Source organism: Lonchura striata, chromosome 15 (assembly GCF_046129695.1).
Source record: "Lonchura striata isolate bLonStr1 chromosome 15, bLonStr1.mat, whole genome shotgun sequence".
Lineage (NCBI taxonomy): Eukaryota > Metazoa > Chordata > Aves > Passeriformes > Estrildidae > Lonchura > Lonchura striata.
The window spans coordinates 13,596,602-13,621,156 of record NC_134617.1 but is presented as its reverse complement, the minus strand read 5'-3'; the positions used below and the strand labels follow the sequence as shown (position 1 = coordinate 13,621,156).

Below are 24,555 nucleotides of genomic sequence, written 5' to 3'. Positions count from 1 at the left end.
AATCACAAAGATTCTCTTGACCAAACATCATTTTTGGCCAAGTCTGTCCTGCATTTTGGCAGGTGACACGCACAGGCTGCACGTACAGGTATAACCCCGTGCAGCTGTGCATCATTTTGATGAAATGAGGTGCTTTCTAAACATTAAGGCATTTAAAGTCAGGGCTGTCAGTCTCCTGTGGAAGTGGCATCAGTCAGCTCCTTTTTGGGAAGGACAGGGCAGTTGAGCCGTGGCTGCTCACAGCAGTGAGCTCAGTTTGAGCTAAGACAGGGCTGACTAGTGCTGCCAAATGAAGGCAATGTTTTGCCCAGAAGTTTCAGCTCTGGTGAGTAATCAAAAGAAAAAGCTCTCAATGTGGGCATCATTACTGAGGCACTTGGAAAAGGGGGATTTTGGAAAAGCCTGGGCCTGAGGCTTGCTGCTTGTCAGCACCACTGATGAACTGAGTGCGTCCCCATGCTGAGGCATCTCAGCCTCTGGGCAGGAGGGAGCAGGGGATGAGCAGGGTGGGGAGGAACTTCTGCATCAGGGCTGCATTTCTGCAGGCTGAGGGAAGAGTGGAAAGGTCACAGTACAAAATAAAATAAAAACGGGGTTATATCCAGTTAAACGAAGGAAAAAAGGTTAAAAAGTGAAGAATGTTTTTCCTTTTAGAAAACGTAAGCACACTCTTCTGTAGTTCAGGTAGGCTTTTTGCTGTCTTTTACTGTAAGTTACAAATTTTGACTAAATTTCTGTAAGCACAACACCAACCGCTGTGTAATCTGCTCTATTAAAGAAAATGTAATTGATATAAGTGAGAACACAGTGTGCTCCCTACTATTACCTGACTGAATTTTTCTGTGGGCTGGCTATCAGTTCTGAGTGTTAGATCACACCCTCCCAGTCCTCACTCAGATCCTGGCCCCTGCCCTGGCAGCTCTGCAGTGCCATTTCCCAGCTCTGAGAACTCCAGTCAGCCTTTCTAACCCCCAGAACACATATACCAAATGGCTACTCAGAAATATCTGCAGACTTCCATGTCCAGACTTTAACATAGCTTTAAAAAAAAAAAAACCACCTCACCCTTGCAGAAGAGAAAATGACAGAAAATGGGGTTAGGCTGAATAATGAATCAGTTTAACTTCTGAAAGAAAAACAGGTTTCTAGTCTCCCTACTTGCTTTCAGATGGCTGACTTTCATAATACTCTCTATAGACATCACTTAGATTTCCACACTTTTTCTCAGTTTTAAACTTTCCATTACTTCCACAGAAACAGGCTCTGTCTAAGGCTTAAATTAAATAAGAATTACTTTTGAGGGGAAAAAACCCACCAAAAACCTTATAAGTTTTCATAAGATCTTAAATGTTCTAGAAGCAATGTTAGAGAACTTGCTGTGGATAGACACTGAAGACATAAAAAGTAATTTGAGTTAAACTGAAACTAAAATGTTTTCATAAATTACACTTCCAAAAATTAGTATCAGATGCTAATTTGAGAAGATTGTAGGGAAAATTCTTTTTCTACTATCCAATCCAAAACTTTATTTATGACATAATTTCCTTCTAGTAAGAAATCTGTTACATATATGCAATAACCACAAATAAAGATGATAAAATTAACCTCAATGCTTAATACTAATCCAAGAACAAGCAACAGAAGTGTTTCTTAAAACAGTGTCCACTAAAAGTAATGGTGTTCCTGTACATATTTCTATTTGTGTCCAGCTTATTCCCAAACCAGTTTCAATAATTTTGATACACAGCAAAACCAGAAAAACACTGAGTTTCTACTTGGAAAACATTACCAAAAACCAGGAAAATCTCTGAGATGTTTCTTAGAGAAAATTTCATCTTACAGAAAGCCAGCACTGCTTGTTATGGCTTGGACCCTCTCCCCTGCGATTTGGGCACACAAACATTTCTATACAAGTGGTGTGATATATTGTTTTTCTTTACTTCAAAAAATAAATTCTAATTACATGGGTGAACATTCATGCTCTGTGTGAAAACATGTAGTTGTCCTGTAGAGAAAACAGATAAGTAATATATGATACATCTTTTCAGAGGGTGTTTCTGATGTGTAATGAATGTTTTGTTTCAAGTGCTTTGTAACAGCATTTTAATGAGTCTTTTGCAGAAAATTTCCTAAAACACAGGGAAATTTGAGCAGTGTAGCTGACTGTGTATATGAAAAAAACAAACCTGACAACAAACACCCCCACAGCCAATCCCCCCCTAAATCTTTCCCAGTGCTGTCTCCCAGGAAATTGTGACAGATTCTGTGAGAAACCTGGGTCCCGTGCACATTAGAAATTCCTTCCTGCAGGGTTAGCAGGTGTGGGCTATGTCAAACAAATTTATTGCAGTCTGTACTAATAACCAAAATTATAGAAAACCTAGATGAAAGTGCTCTGCATCCAGCTAATTTGAAGCTACCTTATGAGACAATAACAAGCTTCTAACAGTTTTCCCCTTTTTTAAAATACACTAATTATGCTTAATGTTCCCTGTCGCATTAGCTTTCATGGTAATTATATTTCAAAACTTTTGCAATTAGGGTACAGTTAATATTGTGGAATATTGCAATTATTTTTCATTGTGACACCTCTATTGAAAACTGGTGGCATAATGATTACATTGTTCAACTAAATCAGAACTGTAGAAATATGGCAAATGAACCAATTATAGATTATTATTTCTAATTACAGATAATGCCCTCTTCCTTGCTTTGTCCAGAACAATTTCCCAAATAACCAGATTCTTCCTAATTTAAAAAAAAAAAATAAGCCCAACAAACTGATTTCTTCACCTTTGTTTTTCTTAAACACATTCTAATACATATAAATGTCTATAGTTTGTAAATATATACTGTACATTATATACTTATGATGTGTGAGCATGGACAGATGTGGACAGGCACATCCAGAGATAATTTACAGTTCATACAGGTTCAGTCAACTGCAGCTATAAATGCAAAGACCACTAAGTGCTCATTCGGAGCAAGGATTTTTCTCTGACTGAGCCTTGGAGGAAACTTCAAATGCATTTCAAATGCACTCTGCAGCATTTCTAATTCAGCCCCACATTGCCCCAAAGAACATTTATTTCTGCTCACCCTTCCTCTTTAATAAACTCAAGGGCTTTGGCTCTCTACCCTTAAGCCTCTTGCTCACATTTCCACCATGAAACCTAAATATCAACCTCCCCCCGTTTACAGACTGGGTTCTGTTTATTGATGCTGAATGAGCTCAGGCCCTTGATAAATGACAACAGCAGAAATGCCTAAGAACTAATATCTATAATTGTGAAAATTTGAGGTTTGAGGTTCACTCTGGGGTTTTGAAGAGCTGCTTGTAATTAAACCAGTCTATAATTTGGTAGGACAGACCACTATTACGTAAAAGTACTTTTGGAAAAAAAAACAGCAGAGGAGTTGGAGAGGAACTGTTTAAAAAAAAAAAAAAAAAAAAAAAGCAGCCAGACAGGTAATGGGAGACATTCTGTTATTTTCAATACTTTAGCAATTCTGAGATTAATTATCATTTACCGTTTACATTCTTCATATGGAATTTTAATCAAAGCTCGCTTAATTAAGTTTTCATTTAAATTACACTAAATCAGTGATAAATAAATCAACTATCAAATTGCTGACTTCAAACAGAGAAGACCTTTACCAAATTCCCTGGCTTGCCAAACCCCACCATCTGTACATTTCCCAGCTACCAGACTAATGAATTTCAAGGTTATATTACCAAGTGTAAGACAGAATTTCTGGCCAACATAAGAGAGTGGGAATAAAGCATGTATGAAATGCTTTCCCATCATTTCTGGGAATAACTTTACGTGACTCTTTATTCCCTTCAATAAAGAGCAACATAAGACTTAAACTCCTCAAAAGATTATTTCAGGCAGAAATCTGAAAATTGCAAATCTCAGCTTATTCAATACTGTGGAGTAAGGTTTTTTAAGAGCAATTGCCTGAACAATGAGCACATTTTCAAAATGAACTACAACTCTCTCTCCTCTGACCCTCTGAAACTCTAAAAGCTGATTTGAGTGATTAAATGACAGCTGCAAGTCATGAGAAATCTGGCACAGAATATAATTTTAAAGAATGCCTCAAAGTCCTGCCATCACTAATGTCTGTCATCACCCACCTTTCCATCATTTCTTGGCTCATATTAATTGATTTTTTTTTAAGTTTACGTGACTTATTTTTCTGGACATAGCTTTTTTTCATACAATTTTTGTTCCCATTAACTTGAGACACACAGTCTCCACCATCTGCTGGGCACTGACAAAATACAAGATAAATAAACTGTGCAGTAGGATGTGTTTCTCCCACTCTGGGTAGCAGCATTTTATGTACCTGTATGGATGGGAAGGAGAACATGACCATGGGGGTAATTTTCATGTATATTTGTATATATACATCCTCTATATGGAAATAATCTATAAACTATAAAGGTTTCCAGGATATGGATATAGACAATGTACATCAACTAACAGAAATATCTATTTAATAATATCTAATGAAATATTACTGATAACAAACATTATAATAGTCTTTAAATGGTTCATCAAATGGGTTAAAAATAGTCATTACTGGTTTGAAAAGAGGGATTGGCTTTTTTTCCTCATGAGAATAAAAAGTATTAAAAAAAACCCAAACCTTTTTTCTTCCCTAAGCTATTGAGTATATATAAGAGCAGTGCTCTAAAACCCATCATATTTGAAAATCAACTCATCTTGAAAGCCTGCTCATAAAAAAATGAAAATCAACCACTTCCATAAAATAAAAATTCTACAGAACAGGGGTTCTTTATAGTTTGTTTGTTTTTTTTGTTTTGTTTTTCATTTTGTGGAGGTTTTTCTTGTTGTTTGTATATTGTTTTCTATGGTGTGATTCTGCCCAATTATTTCAAATTTTCTACCACATTACAGATAAAAGTTTTAAGGTAATAATCACTTTAAAGGGTAGTGGCTTCAAGATTTAGAGGATTAAGAAACAAAACCAATACTGACATGCATGTATTTAACTGCACATTATGTTCACTGGACATTTTCTGGAGCAGTGAAAGATGCAAACACAGGTGTTAATTTCCCTGTTCTTCCTAATGACCATGCTTTTCTATTGGACAACAATATTTGCTTTACTGACAGCTATCAGAATATTCCATTAATAACTCCAGAGGCTAAAAAAGGGTAAATTTCATCGCATGACATGTTGGGTAATGTCATATTTTATGTCAACCCAAACACGCCAGTAAATTTCATTGGGAAACTCCTTTACTTTTCTAGAAGAAACATGGATATTCCAAGATCAGTTAGAAATCCAGTGCTATTTTAATTTGCTTCATTACACAAAATCTTTTCTCTCGTAAATGCTGTGTTCATAAGTGGAGATGCAATTTTATTTCCAGAAGTCTTTATGTTGCAGTTTTATTTATATGCAAATTCCTGCTTAATTGATTAGTACAGTAGTGCCTATGTGAGCCACAGCAATCCTCTACAGTGACACAGCAGAACTCTTTGTTGCTCTGAGCCACTGATATTTAAATATTCCCAGACTAAGTGCCAATGGCTATTTTGGAGCTCTTCCAATATTCAAAAAAGGGACCTAACTTTGCTGTCATTAAAAACAACAGCATTAAATTTATGTTTTTATCATCTTTGAGAAAATTCAACATTTTTTTCCCCTAGTAATTCAATATCCATCAATATTGAATCTCTAATGTCTTATGAAAAGGATTCAACAAAGCTCAATGGAAGTGCAGGAACCTGGAGTTTGTTTCTAAATTCAAAAACTTGTTCAGTATACTGTCTCAACTAGCACATAATGTTTGCAGTGGACCAGTCAGTAAATCTGCTATTTCAAGCTTGCTTATCTATTCATTTTTAGATCCTGTAATAAGCTTTCAACACTTACAGCTAAAAAAAGATGGCATGAAAATTTCTCAAAAACAACCCCCCAAAAAACCAAAACACCTTAATGTTTGCATCAAGACAACACAAAAATGATCTCTATTCTGATATGCATCACCTGTAAATATGAGTGGGTTTGATATCCTTATGTCACATTGCTTAGCAGTGAGAATTCAGCTACAGAGAATCCTTTTGTTGGTTTACATTTTGTAATTGTGAAGCAGAGACTGCCACATGAAAAAGTGCCAAAAGGAGCACTAGACACCGAGTTAGAGACTCAAATAAGATTTAAGAACAAATAAAAGCAGGCGAGCAGCTTCATTACATGAATTTTGATGAATAGGGTGCAAACAAGAAATCATTAGAGAGCCTTTAACCATCATCTAATAACACAGATTAATAAAAGCAGCTGGGATAGCTGTAAGAAAATCTGTCCCCTTTCATTTCTTGGAGCCTGTCAGAGCAGGCAGAGCCCAGCCACAGCTCCTTCTCCATCTGAGCAATTTGCTCAGTGTGTGCCCTGGATGTTCTCCATCCCTGTGAGCTCCACTCATGGGGATAGTCACCAACATTCACATATTGTTGTTATACTATTAAATTAACCATGTATCATACCTTCAACAGATCCCAAAGTGCAAATCAAAGGTGGAGGAAAGCATTAAATCTTGTGAAAATATGAAGTGGGCAGTTTCTAGAGGAGCACAGTGGCCTGGAGGGCCACTCTCATGGCTGGGCTGCTGTGGGGAGCTCCCACTGCTCCCACCCAGCAATGTTGGGAAGGGGCCACCTAGAACAGAGGCTAGACAGAGTTAAAAGAATAGAGTGGGTAGTTATTAAAGGCCTTTAACAGACACACCTTGGGCAGCCAAAAGCCTGGCAAAAGCTACACCCAATGTGGATGATGGTCATGAGTTTTTAGACAGATATAAATTCACTCTATTTGCACATCAGAGGTTAATTGTTCAATTACAGCTTCAGGGAATGAAGTCACATTCCCCCAGTTTGCTTCTCCCCTCCCAATTTATTTTTGTTTGTACTTCTCAGGGCCTGAGGCCGTGCTGGTGACCTTGGTTCTCAGGCCTGGAAGGATTGTCTTGTCTGACCAAGCTGTGATGAGAGCTTGCTGCCACTCTGCATGGAGTTCAGAGTGATGCACTAGTGCAGGGCAGGGCCTGAGAAACAGAAAAGCCAAAACTTAAGGCATCACCAGGACATTTGCTCTGTGTTTGCCCTGCAGTGAGAAAACAAAAACAGGCCTGGAAAAAAGAACACAGATCTAACAGTGGCTCAGACTGGAGACTAACAGGGGGAGATGCAGAGAGCTTTGGTTAGAAAACACGAGTGAGTTAGAAAAACTAGAGAGGGAAGTTCTACGTACTTAATATTTTTCTGGTTTTGATAATACTACATTGAAACCACAATCTGAAATAATACAATTTCAGTACAGTGCTCAAACTTTTTAGGTGCTTTCTCATAAAACTATCTGAGAACTTTTTGTGGAAATGAGAAGTAATTGAACAGCAAAATTTTTATTCAGACTTAAACCTAATGATCATATTTCTGTAGATCCTCTCAATATAAGTCTATAATGACAGACTATTTTGTTATTAAACACTTTTTTGTTAATCAAATAAACCAGATTGGTTATTAAAAAACAGTTCAAAATTTAACATTCTCAGAGAAACGAAAATATTTGAGGTGGATATTCAAACATCACCCAGAAACCCAACACAAACCCACAGGTATCCTACCCTTCTCCCCAAACCAAACAATTACCAAACCAGCCATCCAGATTTTGAATTTGTGCCTCTATACCCTTTAGGAATTGGGAAATTCAAATTGAATCTGCCTGTTCTATAAATAAAATACCACTCCATAAACTAATCTATACTAAGCTGTGAAGAAACCACTGGATGCAGAGGCTGCTGATGCAGTAGGATCCAGCAGTACTAATTTGCTCAAAGACACGTAAATGTTAAACATGAAGCAGTTGGCATCAGCTGAACCCAACGTGGCTGCTCGGTGTTCCCCAGAAGAGTCAGCTGCACTGGGGGTTCCTGGACTCAAAGAGCAATTGCTGGAGCTCCCCAGAATAAAACTGCCTTGATAAAGAGCTGTGAAACAGCACCGGTTGCTTTGTGACAGCAGGATATTAATGGAAATTGTTCCAAAAAAAGAAATTGAAACAAGAGTCTCTAATGCATTTGTGTTTCTGGCATGATCTCAGAGGAACCGAGGAATCCAGGCTGTGGAATCCTTCCAGCCGTCAACAAGAGAAAATAAAGAGAGGAAAAAGATATTTAGAACTGGCCTGTAGTTGGAAAGCAAAGGAAGAACTAAGTTTTGTGGCCATCTACGTACATCTGGATGACAGCTGCTAGTGATTTGTCTTATCCCCGTGTCTCCTGGAAATGATTTGGAAGGATGGCTGTGCCACCTGGGAGATGGGCTGGCCTTCAGCTGCTGGCTGGCACTTGGGCAAGGGCAGTTTGCAGCCAGTCAAGAGCCTTTTCCTTGGATAAGTTTTGTAAGGACAGTCCCTCAGCAGCATTTCTGCAGTACCAGAACCTCCAGTTCTCAGCCTGTTCATGCACTTTGCTCTCCACAACCTTCTAATCCCATCATGATTTCAAGTCAGTCTCAAATGAGAAATTTAAGTCTTGGAAATTCCTCCATTTCTTTAAGGCACCCTGTTTTTCTCTTTACTATCTTCTCCAGCACTCACAAGTATAACTGACTGGCCTTAACATGTCTACTAAGATAATGGATTTTAGAATAAATAGCTGTTTTGCAACTGCTGTGTAGTGCCTGCTTCAGACCACAAGGAGATAAACGATTCACAAATATCTAATTGAATTTTGCCACATTTTTAGCTGAAGATAGAGAATGAAGAGATAGACGTGAAAATGCAGAAACAATAAGGATTTAATTTTTGAAATTCAGAATAATTTCATTTTTAAGCCAATATTTTCACCTTTCATTTTGACAATTTAAGTGTTTTCCCTTTTTTTTTTAACCCACACTGAAAAGTAAAACACAAAGGTTGAAAGAGCAAGAAGAAGCCTAACCCACATTCTCCTGTGGATTGAAGTGCTTCATATTGCTCTTCCTAACCACATTTGCTGATTGGAAAAGTCCAAATTTTTTCCTTCATCCCCCCTAAGTCTTACCAATGGTGTTTTTTATTTATTTGGCTTCCATGTTACTCCTTTATGGTTTTGTAACAAGTTTTTTCAGGTAAGCTGGAAATGCAGGTGCCAGGAGTTGATGAAACCTTCATGGCAGAGTCACAAAGGTTTTATTTGCCCAGTCCCTGTCCTCAGTCCCAGCCCCTGAGAGAATGACTCAGAGCCATCCTCTACCACTTGAGCTCCAACTCCCCAGACACCCTCCTCTCAAATTTCACCAATTATTATAATTATTTTACTTAATAAAATTACTTAAATTAAATTAGTTTTTCAGAAAACTGAAGCTCACAAGCTAACAAAGATTTTACACCTTTCCATATTTGCTAGTACTTATAATTGACAGTTTTCTGTCAAATAAAACAATTATCCACCTGTTTGCATGAAAAGTATTAACAAACATGCTCAACACTGCTTTGTTAGGCAGAACATTTCACACCTCATTACTTAACTGAGGAGTTAGCCTGATATTCAGTGTACAGAATTCCTGCTGATTCCAGTAGAATGAGCTACTTGTATGCCCCAAAATAATTATCATGCCATATACATTACAGATTCAATTAATTAACTATACAATATTAAAGTCCAGGTTTCTGAGTTCTTCCTGAATCAGGTGGATTTGCAGCTGGGACTCCCCATTTCATGCCATACTAACAACTGTTCTCCAGGTCTGAAGACCAGGAGGCATATTTCAAAATAACAGAAATATTTTTCTTTTGGGAGTATTCAGAGAATACTGAACCTTTCTGTTGTTACAAATGGAGTTTTCAGGGCATGGCAGTTCACAGCAAACCAATCCTTCAGTTGCAGATTTTCAAATATCTATCAGCACATTTAGAGTTCCAACTTTTAGGTGCTTGTGGGCTTCTATGCCCACACATTCTATTTTATCATTTGTAAAAAGTCATTCTCATTTTCTACAGTGTTCTAGTTATTATTCTTAAATTAGCAGAGCATCAGGTACAAGGAGTCTTCTCAAAACAGCCCAATTTCCATACCGAGCTGCCAATTTTCCTTCCTTTTGATTTACTAGGTTGTTTTTCTCAGATCCAAACTATGCGAGACAAGGACCAGTTGTCACTACAATCGTAGGGATGCTGTTATGGTTCTGCTTGTAGGTGTGCATTTATTTATTTATTTCACAAACCATTACCCCTGACATGAATAAAAGGAGAGAAAAGCTGAGTTTCTGAAGATCCCACTGCTCCAGCCCCATGACACCCAGCACAAGTGCATTAGACAGAAAGGAACCATTGTGCAGGAGGCAAGAGCATGGTGGGGCCAGGCAGGGATCCAAGGAGAGAGGAGTGACAAATAGCATCCTACACAGATGGAAAAGGTCACTGCAATGAAAGCAACCTGGGGAACTGGGAGCAAGTGAAGCATTGCTACAGAATGGAATAAAACATAAAATCCAAACAAACGGAACAGAGCGAGAAACAAAATTTCCAATGGAACAAGACTCCCTCTATGCCTTGATGTGAAACAATCTGAAAATTAAGCATATACTCAGGCCAGTGATTAGCTTCTACAAACATTCAAAGTCCACTACTTTCTGTGTAACAATCTGTCAGAAACATGAATTATGCATATTTGCAATGTAATAAAAAAGGCAGTGTTTGGTTGATTTTCTTCCTTGAGAAAAAAATAACCCTTCATCTGTAGTTTTAGTCTGTAATAATTTCAAACATTGTGGGAATTACAAACTCCACAGGAACTGGATCAGTTCAGGATTTGCACTGGATTTCCTGAGTGCTTGCAGTGTCAGCTGTGCACAGCCACACCAGGGCAGACACGGTGTGAGTACAGAGCATCACCAGAGAGCCCCACCAAACACCACGCTCAGCTCCGAGTGCAGCCCCTCTGAACATCTGCTGGCTCTCCCAGGAGAAATCTCTGTAACCCTGCACCAAAATAAAGCAGCTGTTTAGTGGAGGAACCACAGGCTTCTATTACATTCCCACTGTAGCTGTGTCTACACAAGCTGAAGCTGAGTCTGTAAAAAAGACAAAATCCTGGCCTGCAGAAGCATTCAGCAGCAGAAGATGCAGAGGTGCAGGCACAGGAGTCATCCTTACAACATGGCTCATGCATTTGAAGAGCTGAGTTAGGAAGTACCAGGAAAGTTTAATTTGCTTGGCTGAGCTCTGTTTTCAGCTGTTTTCACCAAAAAAGCTGTATGTGCAAACCATTTTAGGGCACATGATCCCAGAGGGCAACAGGGCAGGGGCAGGGAAACACGAAGGGAAAAATATTCCAAGTAAAATGACAGAGTCCAGATTTCTTTCTGTTTATGCTGAAGGGATGTTGCAGACATGCATGGGAGAACTGCCAGGCAAAGAGTCAGGCATTAATAGGGCAAGAAAAAAAACCCCATGGAGAATAATTAGTAACCACTGATCAGTTTCTCCAGTGATCTGCTGAAGTTTCCCATCTCCTGTACTTTTTAAATTAAGACTGAGTATCTTCTGAAGGAAAAAATTCCTAATTTTCATTGATTTCATCATGCTTTATATGAAGACAAACTCAGTTTCTAGAGATGTTAATGTGATAAATAGGTGACATATATTTACAGTTTGCCTGATAAGATGCTAATATGTATAATCATATTAGAAACAGGTATCAAAACTGTAAATCCATTAATGTAATTTTATAACTAGGAGTAATAATTAAGCACTAGATAAATGCACAATTTATCATTTAAATAAACCAGAAGCGTATGGCATATCAAAATCAGAAAATCCATAAGACAAGATATTGACTCAGATGAAAAGTGCCTCCTTGCTTTCAAGTACTTAAAATGGCACTTATTTGGATTTATAGGGAGAAAGAAGGAAGTTATTAAACTTTCTTCTGTTACAAAACCAACCAACCAAGCCACCCACAGAACCTTCTCTATACAAATATTGCAAAATATTTTGAAAAAAGTATACCCTAAATTTTAGGTTCTTTACTTTGTAGCCCATGAAGTGCAAACAATTTGCATATGCTCAACTCTTCACTTTAGTCAGCTACCAAACTGTGTTGGTAGGCAGCTAAAAACACGAAATGTTTTCTAAATGTTGCCTTTCCACATAAAGGAGCAGCACTATCCACTATGGAAGTTGTCAGGATTGTGTCACTGCCAATGAAAGGGAGATGCAGTTCAGAAGATTTAAAATTCTGTATCAAAAGACAAAACTATTAGAAAGCCCAAAATGTTCTTCCCACACAGCACCACTTAGAGCAGAGCCTGTTAGCAAGAACAATTTTTGCCTTTTCTACACGCAAAGGAAAAACACACAAGCAGCATCTGGACTCAGCATACAAAAAAAAGAGAAAAATAAAAAGATATATTTTCTGCTTACAATTGCAGTATCCTCAATGCCTTTCAGTTTTCAAGTGAGGTGCCAAGTCCAGGCACTGATTTTCTTGGTGCAATGACACTGAGCAACAATATTGAGCCTTTAAGTTTCAAAAGCTTCAACAGCTTTCCAAAGTTTGCCAGTTATTGGTGATGTCTGAGAAATGCCACGAGACAGAATAAGCATTGGCAATGAGAACAGGCCTGACTGGCCACAGCCTCTGAGTTGTGTCCCAGCCATCAGGGAAGCTGTCAGAAAACAGCAATGCACAGAGAAATGGGAACTTGGGAAGTCTGTCCTGCAGCTGCTTTGCTGGGGGGCTTTTATTGCCACAGGGGTTCCCAATTCTACACATTTACAAACCTTAAACAATCAATAGCAGCTAAAAAAAAAAATCTCTCCAACTCTCAAAACGATGCTGAGCTTAAAAAACCCCCCATAAACAGCAGAATTCAAGTCTGTTCTCAATTCTACAGCTTTTAGTAATTCATTATCATTTTTATTATCATAGAACCTTCTGTTTGAGATTTGATTGTTGTTATTATGAATTCATAAATTAATAAATAGAATGTTTCTGTCATATCTTAATATCTAGAATCATGTCTTCGGGCAGAAATTCAGACATCTGCAGGCATCATCAACACAGGGTACAGAGATTAGCAGCAGCAATAATATCTGTAATAGTTGCAGCAACATGGAGCTGATACTTTTGAAAAAGTACACCCTTCAGTTTCAGTGGGAAAACATTGTTCATGCTGTTCCTTCCATTTCTAATTCTAGTTCTAAAGCTCTAAAATTAGACTCAGTGCTCAAGAGATGCAACAGAATGAGACTATAACTGGTCATTAAGGATTTAGAGAATTTAAGCATCAGAAACAAATTTTGAAAAAAAATATTTATTTAAAGGCCTTGCTGTTACGTCCACAAAATGTTTAAACAATACATGTTCGAAGACACTCTTGTTTACAGCCTCAAAGCTAGGCCAGGCTCCATAGCAGAAACAAACATATAATTTACTTTTAATTTGGAAACAGAAACAATAAAGATCAGTCTATCACCCTTTGTCTGCAAAGTAACAACTGAAGAAAGTTCCTTATGGCATTTCCCTGTGAATATATGAGTAAGAAGCACCCCTTCCCAGGAGAATTGTATACACAGCTGGGATGCAGGGCTGCCTTTTGGAGGCAGTTATAGGAAAGCACAGGAAATAATTTAGAAACCCCAAGCCTGGAACCTTAACTGATTTTAACTGCTGCTGCTCTAAGCATAACTTGGCAAATTCTACGATGTAATAAGCTAAAAGAGGTTCCAAAAGATGCTGCTGAAATCTTAATCTTATATAGCAGCTAGGACAGGAAAGTGATGGTGGTGGAGGCCAAAATTTTCTTTCTGGTAATTGTTCCTCCCTATCTGAGATGTCAGAAGTGATGCACAGAGATCAAACAAAACAAAACCAAAAGTAAACAAGCAGAAGAACAAACAACAAGCAGCAGAGTAAAACAACACCCTCTCTCCTGGCCCCAGCTGCAATATTGATAAGGGGAGGAAGATTCCAGTTCCTTTTCTCCCTTGTTGCTGCCCTTCCCCCATTACATACTGAGCAATCCAAACTCTAATATTTGGTCTCTTAAGTAAAACAAAGGCCATCGTTCATGAGGATTAAAAACCAGAAATAAATAAAGCTATGGATTCTCAATTTTTGTGGCTGTCAATGTATTTTCTGTCCTGTAGGTTGATAGGTGCAGAAAATTGTGGTTTCCATTCAGGAGGGGGTGATGCTTAATCATCTGAAAGGATGTAATAATTTTTCTATTAATTTCTTTCTAAAAGATGACAATAGTTCTGCAATTGGGTTTGCATTATAGAGTAGAAACTGGAAATACTTCTTTATTTGATGCCAGATTCTAAGAGGGCTGTAAAACAAACACTTCCAAGCACTCCCAGCAGAGGATTTAAAATAAGTCCTTCAGCTACAGTGCATTAATGAAAGTTCTGGCTTCTTTCAGAAAAGATTTTTACAAACTAGATTAAACTGCATGGAGGTGGTGGTAATTACACATTAATAATAATGAAATTCTATAGACCGGTATTATCTGTGAAACATGGGAGATCCATCTAGATATTTATACTGAAAATAATGAATATTGATATTTTACATGATATTTCCATGCAATAGGCTCATAAGCAAAAGGAGTCTTATTCTTTATTCCAACTCTAACAGACAACATTAAAGAACAATTATTTCCTTCAAGCCAACCTGTTTCTCTTTTCTTCTCTCCTTGCTGCCAAAAACTGCTTGTGAAAAAATCAAAGCAAACCCTGTTTTCCAAGCAGTGTCCAAACTACTCTGTGGGCAGACATTGTTACATGGAGCCAAATGCTTTAAATCACTGTTTCTGAGCCAAAAAGACACATTAACACCAAAAAAATGGGTACCATCCCCCTTCTAGTTAAACTCCAGCAATTTCTTAGGAACCATGGCAATATCTAAACCACAGTTTGGAATTTTTCCCCAAATCAAAACACTCCAATTCTGCTTCTACGTTCTCATTGTTAGAGTAGTTGAAGCTGATGAATGTGTCCAATTATGGATCCATTATATGAAAACCTAATGTGTGAGTAGGTCTGTCCTGTGTCTTTCACTCGTACTGAGAAATGAACAAACAAAACAAATTGGTTTTGTGTTGCCAGTTAAAATTTGGTTTAATAGAAACAAACCCTCTCTAGTAAAGGCAAGGGTGCAAACAACAAAAACCCTTCTCTTTCTTCCACGTAAGGTTGAAAACCAGCCTGTTATATTGTATTTTGACTGAAGCCATTAAAATGGCATTTCAACAAGCTGAGTCACCTTATCTTACCAGAAAAAAAATATATAAAACACAAACAAGAAGAAGAAATAGACCTATTCCTATTGTTAGCTGTAAGAAACCATCTCAGGAAATGGTATGGCAGGAACTGACATTCTTTTAAAAGGAAATAAAAAATCCAGTAACTTTTAATGGCTAAAAGGTCTCATTTCCTTCTACAATGTTTGTGTTTTTCCAAATACTATCAGCAGGTGCACCAGATTTCAAAACCTCTTGTCCTTCATCACATATAATTGTGCTGCATATTATATTAAGAAATACAAGCAGAGGAATCTAAGTGATGGGAGTTCAATTAAAACCAGCATAATATCTTCTTGCATAGAAAATGATTCTGCAACTGAAACAGGTTCTAATGAGAGAAAAAAGGAATACATTTTCACCTATTTTTAATTACATAGAACTTCCTCAAACATGATTTTTAATAATATATTCCATTAGGTTAACATCATATTTAAAGAAAGTGCATTTTCTGATTTCATTTCAAGTTTGATTTTGAGCAATTATTGTGTCATTGTTCTGCAGTAGAAAGGTTGAATTCATTTACTGTGTGGTTATGCTAGTTATGATTGATGTCACTTCTCCAAATGATAAACCAATCACCCCGATGATGTAATGTCATTTTAAGAGTGCTATAATCACATTTCTCTCAAACTGGGAGTTCTGATGAGTTCTAACAAAGATTTATTGTAGATTAAAGGCCTCCATAATATCAACAATAGATTGCTCATTGATAGAATATTTGATTGGGTAATTTTTTCAGGCAAATGATTTTTTCCATATATATTAAGCACGGCTCTTGTGAAGGGCACAGGGCAACACACGTGGATGAGTGGCTCCTCAAATCCAAAAAGGTTCATCTTAAACCTGTTGAGGAGCCACCTGTAATTACAGAGCTTGAAGCAAGGGGAGTATCCAGTCAGACAAACAAGAGGAAACTTCTATACTGTAATTAGTAAAAGACACTGGCAAATATTTCATATTCAGCATGTACTTTAAAAACTAGGACAGAAATATTTAAAGAAGAAGCTAGAAAATGCTAGCAAAAATTTATGATTGAAGATTATTTGGGATCTAAACCTTACATATAAGTATCTACAAATCTTCCCTTTCAACCCAAGCCCAAATTTAAGCAAAATATTTACATTTAATTAGTGTTTCTCAAATTCAAATGTCTGGATCTATATTACTAAGTTTACAAAGGAACTATATATATATATATATATATATATATATATATAAGTTAAAAAGAAAAAGAAAAAAAAAGCATAAGCAGAGCATGATCAATGTTTTCTTGTCATTTAGATGGTAAAAGACACTCAAAAAATCTTTCAAGGATAATGATAAGCCACAAAAAGTAGTAACTTTCTCCAATTTAATGTAGAAGTAATTTTCTGTTGTATTTTCTTATAAGCTCTACAAAGAAACATTGTGAGAACTAAAGAAAAAAAGTGACACCACTAGAAAAATGCTCATTATTTTCCAGAGGATCCATTAAGTCCAGAATAACTCATGCTACAGAACACTCAAGCCATTATGCATGTGTGTATGGTAAAAAATAGAAAAAAAAGATACCTGCATCGTATACCCTGAAAATTAAAGGTCATTATATATTATATGACTGTTTAATAAAGACATAAATGGGATATGTGGGGAAAAAGTGTTAAAATGTAGAATAAACAAAGCAAAGCCAATCAGAAGATGCCAAAAAGGTTCCTTGGGTCAGACCATAGCAACAACTGTTAAACACAAAGCTTTTAAGGACACAAAGAAACAGTGATTATGATTTTAAATGAAACTCAAAGAGCTCTTCTATCAGATTTTCTGATGCTGTTTTACTGCCACTTCCTTCCTTCGGCTTCCTAAGAAAAGCCATGCTGGTTCCCTCAGTCCCAGCAGTGGCTGTAATTACCAAGTACTCAAGTATCCACCAAGTCTCTTTTTTTAGCTCACATTCCCCGACCTTGATTTTCTTCTCCTTATTTCATCCCTCTCCCATTTACTTTTTCCATTCCCCTTTAAAATCTCATAAGCTGCTTGATCCACCACACCTTTCAGACAGTGTTCTCTGCCCTTTATTCCTTCCTTCAGCTGTTCCTGAGCTCTGACAAGGCAAGCATTCCTCCCTGCACACAGGTAATGATCCATCACCAACCCAGCAACCAGAGCTGCTTTTGCCATGAATATCCCTTTACATTTCTCTGCCCTAAGGTCTCCTGTAATTTTATTTCCCTCTTATTTGGACTCACAGGTGCTTCTGTGATCCTCCACAAGCTGATCTTGTTCTTAGCACCCTGCCATCACCTACTTTCCTACCCCACCATCTTCTCTGAGTATTTTAATGTCCTATGAAAGTTCATTGGGGAGCTCCAGCTTCTGCTGTCTTTCAAATAACTGCTCACCATGCAGGTATCTTCCCTCTTACCCTGTGCTAGGTTAAATGCTTCCTTGAAGACATTTAGTGACAGGTTTTGCTGAGACCCTTTTGAAAACACAAAGGCCCATTCAATCAGCTGGATCACCCTTTTCCAGAGATGGCTGAGCCCTGCAAAATCCTCTTGAATGTTTCTAAGGCATGAAACTACACCGACTCAAAGATGAATTACACTCACTTCCTTTTGGGTATTCTCACTTCAGTCAGAGAGAAAACGAAAGTTTCTAACCAGGCAGAAGTGTGGGAAACAGTTGAGAAAAAATGTAAATAATTCTTTATCTGTCTTGTTGTTCACATTGTTTATAAATAAATTCTACCACTGTGTGTCATTCACTGCACACCAATGGTGTGAGATGTTTTTACTCTGGGACCAATAGAATAGGTCTAGACGATACTGTCTATAAAAGAGAGATGTATTTGAAATAAATCAGAGTTCTACTCTCTCACCTTCTGATCTAGAGTCCTTTCATGCCATCCTGCCTCAACAGCGTCGCTTCCTGACCCCCTCCCTGCTTCCATGGCTTCAACAGAGTTGCCCATCACAGATTTTGAGACAGCAGTTCCCAGATCACCCCAAATCTCTTAAACCCCCTCAAAAGTGGCATCATAATTCATGATTGTTTTCCAATACACTCAAGGAGCAAGGAAGCACACTCAATTTCTGAATTATTATTTCTTTGTGCAATTATATTTTAACATAGCTGAATGGGATTAAAGGATAATTTAGGATGGAAGGAGGAGCCTGTCACAGCACACGTTGCAGTCGAGCCACAACACAGAGTATCATCATACAGTATCAGAAGAGTTGTCAAGCATCTGCCCTCCTTGTCCTTCAGCCCAACCTTTTATCCCCTCACATTAATGCAGTGCCCTGTGTGCCTCTGCTCCCTTTGGTGGCTGCTCAGTGCCCCTGGGCACTCCATGGCTCCTTGCTGTCAGTGCTGTCACCTGCTGCTCACAGCTGTGACACTGGGGATGAGGCTGGGCTGTATTTACCTCAATTACCTCAAACTCTGTGCCTACAGGTGCCCAGTCCTGTGCCCTGCCAAGCAAAGACAGCTCTGAGGTCAGAGCAAGCAGCTCAGGATTTCAGCCAACATGTTCTTGAAAAGCTCCAAGGACAGAGGCTGGACAGGCTCCCAGGGCCACCTGCTCTAACCCAATGCTTAGGGGAAAAAATATCTCTATTGTCCACTCAATGTTCTGTTTCAAACTCTGCTCCCTGCTCACCCTCCCACCACACCCCCAGCCCCTGTTAAAGAGGGGGTGTTCAGGTGTGCTGTATGCAGCCCACAGTCCTACATCACACAGAACCTCCAGTGCTGCTCAGAGCTGCCTCATTACAGCTAAGACACCCCTTGGGCAGACCAGAAACTGCATAGAAGTTCTAAACCTACTGTGCTCAGTTAAATTACACACAACATGTACCTCTAATAACAAAAAAAAGGTGCTAGAATAGCTTCTTTTGATTTGTCTGTATTTCTAAAAAGGGACTGCATCTTCACTCCTCAGTTTTTTGCTGTCAAAATGAAAAGTCAGCAACTACTAATAAAAATTAAAATTAAAAAAATGAAAAGAGGGAAAAAACAAGAGAGAAAACCCCAGGTACTACAGATTCCATGACTGATAGAGCGGCAAATGTTTTAAAACAGTGGCCTGAAAGACAAGAATTAATTTGCTGAAAAATAGCAGATCTTAGTTAAACGTGACATTGCAAGTACAGAACCAGACAGATTCAGAAACAAGAACAGACACAGACTGGCAGAAGCAACATGCATTTTTAGATACAAAACCTCATCACCAAGTGATATATTAGATTAGCCCATGCAGAACAAAGAACCATTGTGTGTACATTTCACTCCTACCAGATGCAAAAAGGAGCAGGAAACCTACTTTGAAAAATAAAACTCTCTGATGACAAGAATTCAATAATATTTTTTACACAGCTCCTACCATACTTCAAACTAAAAATCTCTCTATAGTAGAATGAAGGAACACCATATATGATGGATTGCATTTCCAGGAATTTTCCAGTAAATAAACCGGTAAGATTTTCTTTGCCCCATTTCCGTAGATGCTCTCAATTTTCTGCTGATGCAGGAACACATTTGCACATTCAAAAAGAAGGCATAAAACCAGCACAAGCATGTCACAAACAAACTCCATATGTTTGCAATTTTCTTACCACTGCTGGAAGCCTGCTGTGGCCCTGAACACGCTCTCAGCAGATATGAATTAGGGGAGAACTCCTCATCAGGATTGGTGTCCATGATTTGATGGGACGTGTTGCTGTCTAGCAATGGCATCTGGCAGCTAACTGGTGGAGGATTATGAGAACTGGGCAGCTGGGCAGATGGGAGAAGGCTAGACGAGGATGTAGGTGGAATGGGACGACCTGGGAAAGAGGACACAGGGATCAAAGATCAGCAATGAGTGTAATGAAAAAACCCCACCAGCCAAGTCATTGCACTGCAACTGCCCAAGGTTCTGCTCCATTACTGCCATGCACAGCCCCCCAGCCTCCCCACTGGCACCAACCTGGCCCTTTGTATCACATTTCCTGAAATTACATCACATCTGTACGCCTCTTAAAATAATAGTAGTGTGCTGATTGATTTTTTTTTTTTTTTAACCCGGAAAATTGCTGCAGCACAAGAATCTCTCAGAGGCAGGAAATAGCCCTACAAGGGCTTTCTTCAAGCTAAGAATGCTGTGGACCTTCCCAGATCCCACTGAGAGATGTGACAGGAGGGGACAGCAGGACTGAAAGGCAATTATTCTGCTTTAGAGATGGGCTAAAGCTGCAATCTGGGCTGGCAGCTCCCAGCTCTGCTGTCCTTCCTCTCCCATTGCTTTCTTCACCAGAGCTGTAGGAGCAGAATTTCCTGCCCAGCCAGGTTAATACCAACCCTTGAAGCTCAATCCTTAATGGGTATAAAATACCTCAGCCCACAGCAACAATATGGTCTTGGTGACACAAAGCAGTGACATCAAGTCAGCAACAGAAATGTTCATAGTTACACATCCTATTATTTTGTGAACTCACATAACTTTACATTAATCCATTCCATCAAATGTACCCATGAAGACAGGATTTTTTTATTGTTGTGGGTTTTTTTATTGTTGTGGGGTTTTTTGCCTTTTTTTTTGCTTGCAAGTTTATCTAGTGCATTGAAGAAATTCTTCATGAATAATTTAAATGTAAGAAAATATGACCTTTTTGATACTGCCAAAGTCTGTAAGGCAGATATGTGCTACAAATGCTACAAATGTTAAAACACAGCAAAGCTATATAAAATGGCATATCTTTATTTCCATCACTCTTAAAGAAAGAGTAGCAGAGAAAATACACACTGATTTCCTCTAGTTATACCTTCATTATTTTGAATCAAGGACTCCACACTTTATATGAATTACCCTAAGGTTTGTACCAGTAGGTAAATATATGGAATCACACATGAAATTCCAAATGAGGAGGGGAATAAAAGTGAGAAAATGAAAAGTTCCAGATATAAATTATATTTGGGATGCAGCAATCAACCAAAGGCACACATAGATCCTGAAAACCCCCAACTTTGCACTGCCTAGTACCAGCAAATATCATGAAGTACTTTCTTCCCTTCAAAAACTTTTCAAATGAAATAAATACCACAGCACAGGCAAGTGACTTTTAAGATTATTTGCTATTATTATTTTTAGCCCTGGATAAATTGATAAGACTGAATGACCAAGATATAATATGACAGAAATGGATTTAAGCTACTCCATATTAAGTCCCACCTGCAATGGTTTATGCTACATAAAATTCAATATGCATTGAATATTTTCATTGTGGACTTGCATTTGTGAGGAAATAACTCTAATATTGATGATAGCAATAATTACTGTTATTATTTATGATTATGCTATTCTTATGAAATACTACCATGAATATCCTAAACATTCCAGGAAAGTGATTGAGCAAGACCAGCTTCTAATTATTTCTTTGCTATGTGCAGAAAGAAGCAGAGAGGCAGAGGCTTGACACACCTCTGACAGGAACGTGACACTCGTGCCCACTGTGTGAATTTAATTTTCACATATTCTGGCTCTGCTTCAACACTGTGAAGTTGAAAGAAGCAGCTTTATAAATTCTAAATCTGCACTGACTGCATGTATCATATGGAAATATATTACTACACTATAAAACTGTTGGATGTGTGAGGGTATGAGATGGAGGAAAAGATTTTTTCCTTTTGTGGAAACTACATATGGTATTTTAGAGCAATTTAGGTACATTTTTGCAGAATACATTGAGAAATGAAAGAAACCCTCAAAGCTTAAGAATTCTTTTGTCGGGAATGCTAATGACATTGTTACCATCGTGAAATAATACAGCCCAAATCTCTGAAGAAAAGGCAAAATGTCTAATTACTACAGCTGTTTGTAGTTGGGAGGAATCAGAAGGTAAGAAGCTGTTAAAATGTGGCATCGTTTTGGTGGGAAGCTGGCTCCTGAGGAAGATCTCACCACAATCACGTGCTAATGGCAAAACAGAGAAGCCTGTGAGCCACAGAACCCACTGCCAGTCCATCCTCTGGTTAGACTGCCTAATAAACAGGGAAATTGAAATAAAACTCTTCTTGTGGCTGGGACATTCTTGGTCGATCAAGCTGAGTCTTTTGCATTTATGAAACATTAAACTCCCAGTACAGCTTTACCCTCTTTGAAGGACTCTTAAAAAACATCATGTCTCTCTACTCCCAGCTCCTGAAACACACAGGATTTCTTAAGACACCCAGCTTTTTTTTGTTAATTTGGTGGGAAATTAATTGAAAAATTACTGAACAGGAACAGAAAGACACCATTAAGCTTTATTTTCCTTAAGAAAGTAATCTAAGGGTAACTATGTATGTACCACAGCCAAGAGAATGGCTTGTGAAAGTCCCCAAGTGTGGGGATGCAGTTAGGCTATAAAGGGCATGATACATGTAATTTATTTGTTACTCTACACTCTTAAGTGAGAAATAAGGTGTTTGATTCATACTTATATTAATATCTTGGTCAAATAAGTTCAATTTAATATTTAAAAGGACAGACTAGGCTTTGCAGGTTCTATAAACCCGAGCTCCTTGTCAGATCCATTCACATGTCTACAGACATCTCAACAGTCATGTTTTGAAACTTCCCAGCTCTTTAAAATATTCTAAATTTCCATTGCTTCTCAATGGGATTTGCATTACCTTACAGTCTATAAAAATACAGTGACATATGATAACATCATATTCTATTACACTACTGTTTTCAAAACTTAAATAATAATAGAAGTTTCTACAATTTATCTTAATATAGTAATATGTTAAAGCTTCTCTGAATAAGTTTTTTATCTTGGTGAGCATTGACAGAATCCTATGCAATGGATACTTACAGTGACAGCAATAATGTAATTGTGTAACACAGTCAAAGAAACATAAACCAGATACCAATGCTACAAAGGGAACCAGGCTTAAAGCTGATATATTACATTTTCCAAAGGGAATTGTATCAGTTCTTTCCCCAATATCTGCTCATATGCATGTTCATACTGCATATACTCATGCATGACAAAGGCTTATACAGATACTGAATACAGCATTCGTAAGGCATTTTTCAAAAAGCAAGCAGCCAAGAAGAAAAAACAAATTTCCTCTCCTCCCACCCTTTTCTCCTGTCATTTATCTTATCTTCCTTTTTAGAGTGAAGAAGAAACATGGTAACTCTTCATTCAGATTTGGGCTTGCTTTGGGCTTCCAGACCACATAGCACCTCAGGCCGCAAGGGCCTTCTTTACCCTCTTTTCACTTGTATTTAATTTTCCTTTTAAATCAGTCTCAGGTTTCTTCACCAGCCCAGGAATTTTTATGAAACCATTCCTCAATTACTTCTATACTTTAAGTCCTTAAGTCCTTTAAGTCCTTAAAATCTGCTATAGAACCTACATTCAGAAATCAGGCCATGCTCACAGCTGGTAATGTCTCAAGCCCAGACAGGGAAGAAGAGTCCTGTTCATCTCAATCACAATAACACATTGGGAAAAGAGATACTTCAGTTGCTATTAGCCTGAACGACCACACCATCACCAGAAGGACAAAAAAAAAAAAAAAAAAATACAAAGGAAAAAAAGACTGCCTGCAATCACTCCCAGCATGAATATACATAAACAGGAGACACAATCACAGAAGAGATGCATGCTGCTCATCAGTTACTGAAGGACATTTGAGATATATTTTTCATACGTGGTTTTTTTTCCTCCTTTAAAGGACCTATAGGGTTTTGTGGATAAATAAAGGCCACGTGAGTGTAATACCCTGGCCTCTATATTACACCATGGTGCATGACAGGAAACAGGGAACCAAAAAAAAAAAACCCTGGAATTTAACAATTTTGTGCAGCAAGCATGGAAATATGCATTCCAAAATATGTGTGTACATATTTATATATTTTTTTATATATTGAAGTATATTTACCCACACAACTCTAGATAGACATGCATAATATCCAAAACCATACATTATTTTAACAGGTCTAAAGATGAATCGAGACTCCTTAAATAGCTATTTTGCCATTAATTTGGACAGGAGGGAAGATCATAACCTATGTGTTACCATCTCACACTCTTAATTTACTCATTTCAGTAAGCCCTGTCATTTGCCACCCCTGAGTCCCAAGGTGGTAAACACTGATGTCAAAGCTTATTGTATCTGTACTGGAATTCTCAAACTTTTTCCATTAGCAGAATCTCTTCTACAGATAGATGTGTAGCAAGCATCTGTGTAGAGTTTTCAGCATGAATGTCATATA

The 24,555-nt window shown here is 37.9% G+C and overlaps 1 protein-coding gene across 1 annotated transcript in view; it reads right to left on the bottom strand.

Annotated features, from left to right (window-relative positions):
* TENM2 (teneurin transmembrane protein 2) overlaps positions 1-24,555 on the bottom strand; it is a 616,146-nt gene that overhangs the window by 203,607 nt on the left and 387,984 nt on the right. The window contains exon 6 of the mRNA XM_021528631.3: positions 19,922-20,131. Within this exon, the coding sequence (XP_021384306.1) occupies positions 19,922-20,131 (210 nt within the window). The remainder of the gene's footprint in view (positions 1-19,921; positions 20,132-24,555) is intronic.